General features: G+C 39.2%; 1 protein-coding gene across 1 annotated transcript; it reads right to left on the reverse strand.

Annotated features, from left to right (window-relative positions):
• Nucleotides 1–5128: 5128 nt before the first annotated feature.
• bhlha9 (basic helix-loop-helix family, member a9) lies at nucleotides 5129–5950 on the reverse strand. Its single transcript, XM_088280461.1, has one exon. It carries the CDS (start codon nucleotides 5948–5950, stop codon nucleotides 5129–5131), a length of 822 nt encoding a protein of 273 aa, XP_088136587.1.
• Nucleotides 5951–11721: the final 5771 nt, after the last annotated feature.

The following is an 11721-nucleotide window of genomic DNA, read 5'->3' on the forward strand; positions in this document are numbered from 1 at the left end:
GTGCCGCGCTTAAGGTGTTAAAGCCGAGCATGACAATGAATTTAACTTAAAATGGCCTAATTGGAAGAAAGAATGAACTGACTTTCAGTGAAATGCTTCATGTACTGCAATTGGACAAGTACCCGAAGAATAGAATTAAATCCTCAACAATTCCAAACATCGAGTAGAACAATTCCAATCACATTTAAAAAAAAAAAAAAAAAAAAAAAAAAAAAAAAAAAGAATATATAAATAAAAGTAAAATAAATAAATATATAAATAAAAGTAAAAAAAAATAAAATAAAATAAATAAATTCCTATTGGCAGCTGCCACAGCAAATGATTTATTGTCGGTTTAACAATGGGGATTAATTGAAATACTGTCATGAACTGTCCATATTGATGAGGTTATTGAGTTTTGAGTTCAAGTGAAATTAGCAAGATTATTACACACATGTTTAAAGAGAAGATTGTTTTGTCATTATGGGAAACCTCACAGTTCATACAGTACTTGGTATGTGCAACACCTAAAATCTGGACCATTTGACCAGTGTGAGCACTCAAGCACGCGAGGCATGGTACACCTGACCAGTCCCAGCATGATCAGAAGAGCTGGCTCTCAGCACGGTACCATTTCTCATACATGACCACATGCACGGCCGCCCTCACTCCATGTGTGGGTAGAATCAGTGAAAGGGACAGTATGGTGCCAGTCAGAGCTTGTCGCTTCCAAAATAGAGAATTGACCATGTTGCTATGACTGATAGCAGGCAAAAGTCATGAATAAATAAAAATGCATGAGGGAACCCTGGTGAAAAATGTGCGCCACAGGGATCTGTCCTGGGGCCCATCCTCTTTGTCATCTACGTCCTCCCCCTTGGCAATATTTTTGAACTCCACGGTTATGTTGATGACACCCAGCTATACCTTGGTCCCAAACCCAAACCTCATTTAAAAATAAATTTAAAAAATAAAAATAAATAAATAAATAAATAAATAAATCCAAATTGCTGTTATTATATATATTATTTTTAGTCGCTATTTTTCTAACCTGGATGAAGTCATCATTTAACAAGCGATTTCATTTATTTCTCTCCAGACGGTTTGATTGTGGTAATTGCACCAGTTTTAAGGTTGAATCTCCCGGCCAATCCACTTTTGTACTGGCCAACTTTCAAAAGGCAGTCTTCGGAGAAATAACAATCATAGACAAAGAGCTGCTGGACGGTCTGGCCGTCGCCATGGAGGCCGGCATCTAGGCGCAGGTGGCTGCTCATGGAGCCCCGGGTATGCTTGTTGGGCGTCCCACTGGTTGCTCGAAGAAAGCGGGTGTTTACGTGGAAAAAAACATTTTGAAAGATTTGAGCTCCAGCCGGGCAGAGGAGGCAGCTCTGAGTGCGCCTTCATTTATTCAGAGAACAGGAAATAGGATTTTTTTTTTTTTTTATTCATTATATTTTTATTATCATAGTCTTGCAAGTATATGGTTCCTTCTTTATTATTCATTAACATTCTTCCATACATGTATTAATTGTTGCATCCTTCCCATAGTATTGTTACAACTCGCTCTGCTGCTGCTTGAAACAACAAATCTCTTTGTATTTTACATTAATTTACATAATCTGTGATGGTGTCATTCCCCTGGTGGGCACCCCTGCTGCTCCCTCCTGGTGTCGCATCCTGGATGGGATGGAGCCTGGCTACAGACTGAGGGGATTTCCTTGATCTCCTGTATATATGACAGACAGATAGATATATAGATACTCTATGTGTGTCTATATTTCTCAGCACTTGTAACCTCTCGACTGAATTATTCCAACTCTCCCTCGTCCTGTCTGGCAGGCTATTCCAGCGCGTCTTTAACGACTTTCCAACTGGACCAGTATTCTGAGGTCTGAGTCCTGACGTAAACCTGTAGAAGAGCTCATAAATCCCCTTGGTAGCTTCCCTGCACTGGCTTCCTATAAAATAAAGAATTTGGTTTGAAATCATTCTCTTCTTCCATAAAGCAATAAACGGTCAGGCATCATTATATGTTAAAAAAAAAAAAAAAAGAAGTTGAAGGCAGATGCTCGCACTCTCTTGCTCACTATTTGAATGCAGTCTTAAAAGCCTCTTTGATGAAAGCTTATTATAAGGGCTGACTCAGGCTTGTCCAGGTCGTTCCTCAGTTAAGATGGAATAGGCCTAGCTGCATAAATATCTATAACGCAACGAGCCCATCATCACTGCCCTTGCCTGTTCACATTCTTAAACTGCACATGTATGAAGACTATCTCTCTCGCTCGCTCGCTTTCACAGATGCCATATTCATACATGCAAAGCCTGTTTGCACCTTGAGTTGTCTTTTTTTTTTTCTAGTTGCTTGCTCATTTGTGGTCACTTAATTTTCTTTCATCGATGAGGAGCGTGGTCCTTGAACTACTCTTATGAAAAACGTCTTGAAATAAATTACGTTGTGAATATGCGCTTTATAAATAAACTTGACTTGACTTTTACATGTTACAGAAAATGTTATTCATCGATGGGTAAATCAACTGAATTCTTGTTGTGGTCCGGTGTCTCCATCTAGTGTTTAATAACGGCATTGCATGCTGCTATTTGAGGTGAAGTCCGACAGATAAGTATAACAAGCTACAAATTGTTTCAAAAATAACATTTACTGGGGTGAGTTTTCCGCAATAAAAATAATAATAAAACGAAAATGGATGCCTAACTGAAGAGTCAACAAAAAATAGAATGTCAATTACTGAGACCGCGAGAGATGAAAAAAAAAAAAACTAGATGCGTCTTCACCTTGTAGACTGACTCATTCCCATTATCACGCAAGCACACGCTTGTGTCTTCGCATCATTTCGCTCATGTTTGCTTGTTTTCCTTTCCGTCAATTTGGCAGCCAGAGGTGTTGGGGAGGCGGATCTGTCTGAGAACAAAATGCATCACCGGCACAATCCATTCATTTGTTGGAAAGGTGAGGTCACTTCTCAAATGACTCACAAATCCTCATGAATTAGATGAACCTGCAAGAATATTTCCAGCCAATCCTCCATAGAAAAATACAGAAGTCGGTAGTGAAGAAAAAAAAAAATGGTACTTAATTACGAGTACTGTTAATAGAGAATAATGTGATTCATGTAGAAGGAAAAAAAATAATGCTACATATGAATTCTTGTGGAAATCAGCCTGCACGTGAAGCACAGTAGACTAAAAAGGTACACATTATTTTATATATATATATATATATATATATATATATATATATATATATATATATTTAGATAGAATTTGATTATATGGAACTCCGACAGGTGGAATTCAACCGTGCTGAAATTGGTTTCATGACTCATAAGTAATTTGATTTATGCCGTCATATATCTTAATCTTCATTGCTGTGCATATATTGTGGAATATTTTCTTCTCTCTGCTGGTTTTTAAAGTACATTAACCTTCCTACAGCTTGGAATAGAGAATTCAAATGGGTCTGACTGGGTCAGCCGAACTCCACTGCGCATTAGGCGCCGACCGCCCCGTTCACACACACACTGTCGAGCTGTTTTGGTTCTGATTTTGCCCAAACGCTTGACTATCTTATGTCTTTTAAGATCAGCCTATCTAATAATCCTTCATTCTGAGGTGTGTTAATAGGCTCAACTGTGAAAGGTTAAATTTAACTCTCTGCTGTTGGTGGTGAGCATTTGGAGCCTAGTAGAAATTTTAAAGCGACGTGGGGAAAAAAAAAATCACACAAATGGGTCCTTTTATCACAAGCCAAATTCTTTTCAATCTATATTCAATGAAATTAACTACACTGCTACATTATTATTACGTGATTGCATCTTCAATTCGACATCCCCTGCAGACTCCAACAAGATCATAAACAAGGAGTGCAGCGAGTTTGGTATGATATGCCAAAAAAGGAGTCGACCAAGACATGCTGTCATTGAGGGCTGTCACCCCCCATCGTCTCGCACAGGTGAGTCAAGGTTTTCCGTTGATTCACGTCTGCCGAGCGACAGGAAAAAACTGAAATCACACTACTACATTTCCTCCGCGTATTATTTCACTCCTCGCTATTTATCTGTTTGTCCAAAATTCCCTTTCCTGCCAACCCAGGTAAATAGATGGAATTTTTCATTTTTAGATCCATCAATGGCAGTGAATGAGTTAAGACATTTAAGATGGTTAAAAAAAAAAAAAAAAACGTTGCACATTCATTTGTACCTTCGGGCCAGCGCAGCTCCGAGAGGGGATTTCACCGCACTGATGACGGGGCTCAGTCTTTCCTTCCTGAGCCCACATAAATCTGTCGGTGAACTTGCTTCTAATGTATGATCTTAAAGCTATTTTTCATGACATGCTACTTGGCAGGAGAGGGAAAGTTGTTGTTGACTAACAACTGGGAGGAGAAAATGCCGTTTTAAGTTCCTTTTTAGTTGCGTAACTACCAGCTGACTTGTAATAAATTTGCCTCAGTACTGTCGAAGCAGCGCTTGAACTAAAATAGACATACGCTTTAAAAAGCCCCACAAAACAACAATTGCAAGCTGACCCAGGCTTGTGCCGATAGCTCTTTGACTTTGGCGAAGAAAAATGACAAGAATGGACTTGCAAGGACATTTTTCAAATGAGTGAAGGACCTCTGTCATCGCACACTCGAAATAGTAGAAGCTGCTGACCTTAGGCTAGAATCCAACATGCACACACAAACACACACGCATTGCTTGCGCACGTGGAAATGCATGATAAACGTAAGGGATATTTAAGCCGTGCATGAAGTAAAGAGAACCAAATAATATTAACTATGACAGGAATCATATCAAGTCATTTGAGCATTTAATTTGGAATTTATTGATGAGGAAATGATGAAACAAATATACAAACAATATACAGACTGTCACGAAATGCGAAAATAAATACTTAAAAAAAGATTCTTACATGACACGGAAGTACTTTTGCAGCTCTTTCGTACATAATGAAGAATGTCGCGTATAATGTACAATTCAACAAATTTTATATTGTGATTCTGTGTGCTCTCGAGTCAAGAGAATTGTAATACTGTCTTGATTTCATCGGCAGAAACGAGCAAAAAAAAAAAAAAAAATCATCAACTCTTCCCTGAGATCATTCAACTGTCCACTGGTATCTCCTGTTATAGTACGTCTGAACCCGCAGAGAGGTTATGCTCAAGTTCCTGCAAATAGTTCATCTGCCAGGGACGTCCCAATCCTGCAGACGGCTCCACAAAAGTGTCTAAGTACCCTTGAGAGCAGGAGGCGCCCCAAATTCCGGGTTGGCACCCCAACCCATCACCCGCCTGAGAGTATCGCAGAGGACTCGGCGGGTGTCCCTCCGCCGGATAACAAGGGTAGTGCGGTGAAGGCGGACATGACGACACGCCGTTGTCCATGTACGTGTGCGGCTCCACAGCCAGCCCGTGCATGTGAGGCCCGTCTTGGGGATGAATCTGGTGCGGGATGGAGGCGTGCCAGGGAGCGTAACTCTGATGCTCCAGACAACTGGCCGGCTCAAGTCCAGATGCCGTCATCGCTGCCGGCGCCGTCGGTGACCTGTTGCACTCCCGATGGGTGCAAGGCTTGCCGGGAGGGTTTGCGTTCAGGAATACGGAGAGAGCCGAAATGCGATTGATGGCTCTTTGCAGTGTGGCGATTTTGGAGAGTCGTTTGCCACTGAGGTCGTGATTCAAAGCAACGCGTAGAGCGTTGAAGGCCTGATTGTAGTCCATGATGCGTTTTCTCTCCCGGACGTTGGCCGCCACCCGTCGAGTTTTGGAGCGGACCGGTCGATTCCGCTTTTTGGTCCGGCCCTCCTCTGGGTCGCTCGGGCTGCTCGTTGAGCTCTCGCTGTCTTGAAACGGCGTCTTTGGACTTCCTTGGTCCTTGGCGTGGCCAAGTGCGCCATGGTCCAACTCTTCCTCTGAAAACTCAGACTCTGCAATGCTGCTGCAGCTCATTGTGCCGTAGAAGTGGACACCGGCCGGCCGGTGGTTTGAAAAATACGACTTGCGGTGAAAAACTCAACGCCGTACCGTTGAATGCGGCGTGCAGGGGCTGTCGGTGTTTGCTGCTATGCCGACAGCCCTGGTACTCTCTTCCCGACTCCTCTGGTGACTCGTGATCGCTTGTACTTCTACGGGACAGGTTGTCTTGCTTTTTAAAGCTCCTGAAGTCACATGGTACAGTCACCTGTGAGGAATGATGCACTCTCTCCCTCTCCCGGTTTATGAGTACCCTCCAGCCAAATGGCACTATCTCCTCCTCCTCCTCCTCCTCTGACTCTCCCTCACATCCCTTACAAGTTTCAACACTTGTACCTCAGCATAAAAAAAAAAACTAAAACATACGTATACATTTGGAAATTAATCCAGGTTTTAGTTTGCTTCATTGTACATCAGGGTGTCAAACTCAAATACGCGGTGGGGGCGAAAGGTAAAACTTGAACAAAGCCGCGGCCCAGCATTTATTTAAAAAAAAAAACAATATAAATGCAGATTATTATTTTTATTTTATTTTTTTTATTGAAAATTTACAATTCTATGAGAAGTGGTTTTGTTAATGAAATACAATGTTTAGTTTTGAAAATTACTATTAGCATTTTGGATGTTACTATTATCATATAGAATATAAAATGGTCAAATATAATTACACTGCGGGTCAAATTTGGCCCACGGGCCAGCGTTTGACACCTATGTTGTAGAGGAGGGCTGGGCAAACTTTTTGATAGGCGGGCCACAATGGGTTCTAAAAATTGACAGAGGGGCCGGACCAGGAGTGGATGGAGTGTTTTGGTAACCTCAACTCATCTGTGAAAAAAAATGGATTTAATTTGAAATGAAAATGAAGATAAACATTACAGCAATATATATGCCTTTGAAAAATCACAGTATTTAGAAATTAAAACATTAAAAAGGTATATTCATTTCCTTTTTTTTTTTAAGTTCGGCAGGCCGGATGAAAATGCTTAACGGGCCGCATGTGGCCCCCTGGCCGTAGTTTGCCCACACCTGTCGTAGAGGGTTATAACTTCTGTTGAGTTGGTCTTGGATCAAATGTCATCCTATTTTGCGACCTTTTCTGCAATTCGCCACATGTAGCTCTTTCTTTTTTACGCAACATTGAGCGACATGCCACAAGTGTCCAAGTGTCCATATCTTTTTAAACTCATTTCCCATTTTCTCTCTGGGAACCTTACAATCTTGCACAGGTTAGATTTGTCTGGCAATTAGACGTCTCAAGAAGAGCGACAATTTGACCAACTTCTTGTCTCTCTCTGCTCAGGTTTGAGAGGGCATGTAATTTAAAGTAGCTTCCCTGGAAACCGTCCTCATAAATCAGGCTTGGGCAGCACCTCAGGACAAGAGCGGAGTAAAGCCGCAACTTCAAAGAAAAAAAAAAAAAAACAAGGCCAGTTTACAATTAGAACCTGCAATTGCTGCTGGCTGAGGCGATTTGTCTTCCAGAACTTGGTACTCGTAATATAACGTAGTTCCAATTTTTTTAATTGAATTATATATTTTATTTCTTTAATTTTTAAACTTTTGATTATGTATGACATGTACCAGGCGTGTAAATAACATGCCAGATCCAGACTCTTCCGAACAGCAGAGTCATCAGTGAAACGATCTCACCCACGTGAATGGTCCAAGTGCCACTCATTTTTTTTGACAGCAAAAGGTGATGGTGCTGACTTTTAAGCATCTGACCCCGAGCAGTAGGTCAGGTAACTCAAGGGTAAGTCTCCAGACACCGACCTGGGAGTCATTGAGAAGCATCGCTTCCTTCCTGGTCTCTTAGTTTTATTGTGTGTTGCAAATTTGAGACCCGAAGCTTCAAACAATTAGAGGCTTGCTGTATAAAACAACCGTTGATTCGAGGTGTCGCATTTTCACGGGTTTCTGTGTTCTGAGTGGGAGCAGATTTTAAATGACGCTTGTTGGCAAGGCTTTGTACAGAGTGGGATTATGTCTTTGTTGTTACTTTATATAAGGGCGTGAGGAGGAATTATTAATTATAGCAATGGAAATTAGCTAGCCTTTTGGCTATAATTGCAAGCATTTACATTTTAAAATTTAAATGTTCATTAATGTACATTGTACCTCTAATAACATATAAAGACAAGAACAAAAATTCACCCAAAAACCAAAAGGCGTAAATAAAATAAGATAACATAAAAAAAACACAAAAAAACTAATAGCAAAACTAAACAACAAGCTAAATATGACCTATATAACACAAACTAATAATGAGGCAAAACAACAAAAAGTTCAGCACAACAGAAATTCCAACAAAACAACTAAAAACCAAAACACATCAATAAATCATGTCACACAAAAAAAAAAAACAGAGAAAAGCAAAACACAAAAGCAAAAAAAAAAAACAACCAAACACAAAACCAAATAAGAAAAGAAAAAAAGCAAAAAGCGCCAACAAATGTGACAGGCTGATTGACAGACTTCCTCTTGTCAAAAAAAGCAGTTTGATCATCAGTCAGTCCCTCCCCTAACCAGTAGTTACCTCTTCCGGTTTGCACTTCAGGGCCACCCAAAAGAAAAAACACAACAAAAACATCAAAGGTCTTCCGCTACCTCTAAATACCGATTCGTGTTAATTACATTTTCCCAATATGTTTTTAATTGTTTAAGTATATTGGTGAGGTCAGAGAAAAGTGAAAAATTAAATAAAAAGTGCTCTAACCATCAACACGTAAAACAATTGGTTAAGAGACTGAAGCAACCGCAAACACCTTTTTATTAGGGTGAGAAAATTCCTTGCAAACTCCAAAAACAGGCATTAACATACCAGTGCAAAGCCAAGGTTAGCGAACCCCGGACCTTACTCGCTTATTAGCCCAAACTACCCCTTTGGTAATAAACATCTACGTTTGGCACACAAACCTCTAATAACAAATGACTAACAACCAGTCATTATTGAGGCCTGAGCATGAGATTTACAAGTCTTCGACAGGTAGCCGTTCCTTGAAAATGGTTATCCCATCATTGGCGGAGTGAGCAGCGTGATAAAATCTTGTGATTTATTCCTGGCGGCTGATAATTGCTGGTGTGTTGTCACCTGTCAAATATGATCGGGCGGGGAGAGTCCAAGTCTGGAGTCTGCTTGGTCTTTACAACGCCGCAGTAAATCGGAAATGTTTGTAAAAGCCATAAATCCAAAACTTGGTGGAATGGGCTGAACACTAAAAAAATAAATAAATAAAGATTAAAGGTATGTAAAAGATCAGGAGGGTTATTTGAAAGGTGTGGTAAGTAAAGATGTGAACGTGTCCTACTTTACAACTGAGTGGAAGGGATCCCTGGTTGGCCTCAAAACAAGGACAAAAATTAAATTAATTACAAATGATGATACTAAATGAGATTTTAGAAACACCACCAAACTCAAATGTGATTTCTATCGATTAGTGATAATATGATTCAAACCAATTACAAATGGACCGGGAAAATTTATCGCATTTTCCGGACTATAAGCCGCAACTTTTTTCTTTCACCACTAGGGGCGCTTTATAGTTCAGAAAATACACTAAATAAATCTCAATTTATTGATTTACTTAGTTTTATTTATTTTTTTTAATTTAATTTAGTTTTATTTTTTAACTATGTTAAACTATGTAAAAAAAAAAAAATGCACTAATGTTTGGGTCAGTGACAGACCTGCGCTCTCTAATTTAGCCGTGAGTCGGACATTAACGTAAACCTCTCTTGTTGATTTATGTCATGCAGATTTTCGAGCACTGATGTCATGACATGTCTAACTGTTTCCTCTGGAAAGGAATGTTGGCACGCTTCCTGTCCTGAATCATTCAGTTGAAGACTGGCTGTATTTACTGGACGAGAGATTGTTTAAAAGATACAAGTATTGACGGACAATTGGTTACTCGTGTTTTTTTTTTTGTTTTTTTTTTACAATTTGCATCGAACTGGAAAAAAAAAAAAAAAAAAAAAAACTAGTTATTAAAGGCAGAGATGTATGCTCATTGGACATTCTTTCCGCCGAGAAGTCATTCATTACACTGGGTTATCATTAAGGGGTCCACTCGCAGTGTTGGAACATGTGGTCAAGGTTAACTGTCTGTAGGCTAATTCCCACACAATCCACAATATTTAAAGTGGTGCCCGCTGACTGCAGAAACTGCAACAAAGCATCGCAGCCACACTCAGTAATGGAATGTTAGAGTGACCAAAATGAATGTTTGCTGTTTGAAGTTGATGCATGGGCAGATTGTGTTTTGGCGTAAACGTGCTCATTGTGCATCTTTCCTCTTTCCTCATCATATGCATGATGGCGTAATCCTCTCATGACTCAAGTCGAGTTTAAAAACATTTTTAACTGCCAAAAAGTAGTCAAATGAAGTTAGCCACGGTGATAATGGTATGATAACACAATAAAACACTCTTTAAATGTTAATGAAGAAAAAAAGAGGGCCCAATAATCTGTGAATTTCTAAATCGTAATATGAAACTAACCCAGTGAAAATTGCACAGAGATCACATGAGAAAATTAAAGAATTGTTGGGTAAAATTTATGTTTTTTGTTTTTTTTTAAATGACTGACAATACTTAGAACAGTGCCTGTAGATTGAGAAAAGCAAAATTGGTGTAAAATGCATTTTGCAATTTTCCCCTCTAGATGGTGGAAGTAGGCTACAAATGGTCTTTACCATCTGCAAAGACTTCAAATTCTACTTGCAATAACCAGTTATGTTTTTTAACTCCAATATAAGGTCTAAATGTACAAATACAAAATTTTTGCACTCAACCACTGCAGTTTGATTCACTTGGTTGTCAACAAATATGATGGGCTAAAACAACTTTGGTCTCTGCAATGGCTGAGGATTAAAAAAAATTGGCAATACATTTTAAACTTCAAAATCCCAAACTGCAACAAGGCGATATTGTATTCCAAAAAAAATAATAATAATATTTTTTAAATTAAGATAAATCCGGCGATTTCCTTGCAAACCAATTCCAATGTAACAAAGAAATGTCACTTAGTCGGGTTATTACAAAAATCTACTGGTAATTACATGGTTACCAATTAAGATCTGCAGCGACTACAACCGTATAGCTTCCATTCATCTTCTAATACCCACAATAATATTATCGTTATTCAGCCCAACTTCAATATCCTATTAACTAACTGCAGAAAGCCGACTCCAACATACCACATTGAGTCTCACAGAACTACATGAACTAGTACATTAAAGGGCAACCCTGCTTTGCGGCGAATTGAATGCCGATGTCATAAAACAATAAATTTGGGTGAAAATAATAAACATTAGCATGCAAAGGATATTGATGTAAAGTATAATGTTGCCTTAGGATGCAAGACGTTGCAAATTTTGGAGAGGGTTCGAATTACGATTAATTAATTTTTCAACTGTGATTAACTTGATTAAAATTTTTGATTTTTTTTTTTATCAGCCCAAATATTAATACAAGCATGGTTAATGATGGTTAATTTTTTTTTTTTAGTTTTCTAAAAAAAAAGAAAAAAAAATTCTTGAAGCGCAGCAAAATAATAAAATTAATAACCAGCACAATTCAGATAAAAAAAAATCAGCATACTTGAAAAATTAGAACAAATAAAATCCCCTGAATTTTCGGACAAACTGGTTTTTTTTTAGGGGGGGGGGTTGTAGCAGGGGGCTCTCATTGCAGACTGTCTTAAAGCAGCAGCGTGAGCACTGATCCAAATCAGTCAGCTGCACTGT

Source organism: Idiotropiscis lumnitzeri, chromosome 17, assembly GCF_059441095.1.
Source record: "Idiotropiscis lumnitzeri isolate Australia: NSW breed Sydney's pygmy pipehorse chromosome 17, RoL_Ilum_1.0, whole genome shotgun sequence".
Classification (NCBI taxonomy): Eukaryota; Metazoa; Chordata; class Actinopteri; order Syngnathiformes; family Syngnathidae; genus Idiotropiscis; species Idiotropiscis lumnitzeri.

What these genes read in the sequence shown, in the direction of transcription:
- bhlha9 (XM_088280461.1), bottom strand. Translation starts at nt 5,950, where the DNA reads ATGAGCTGCAGCAGCATTGCAGAGTCTGAGTTTTCAGAGGAAGAGTTG.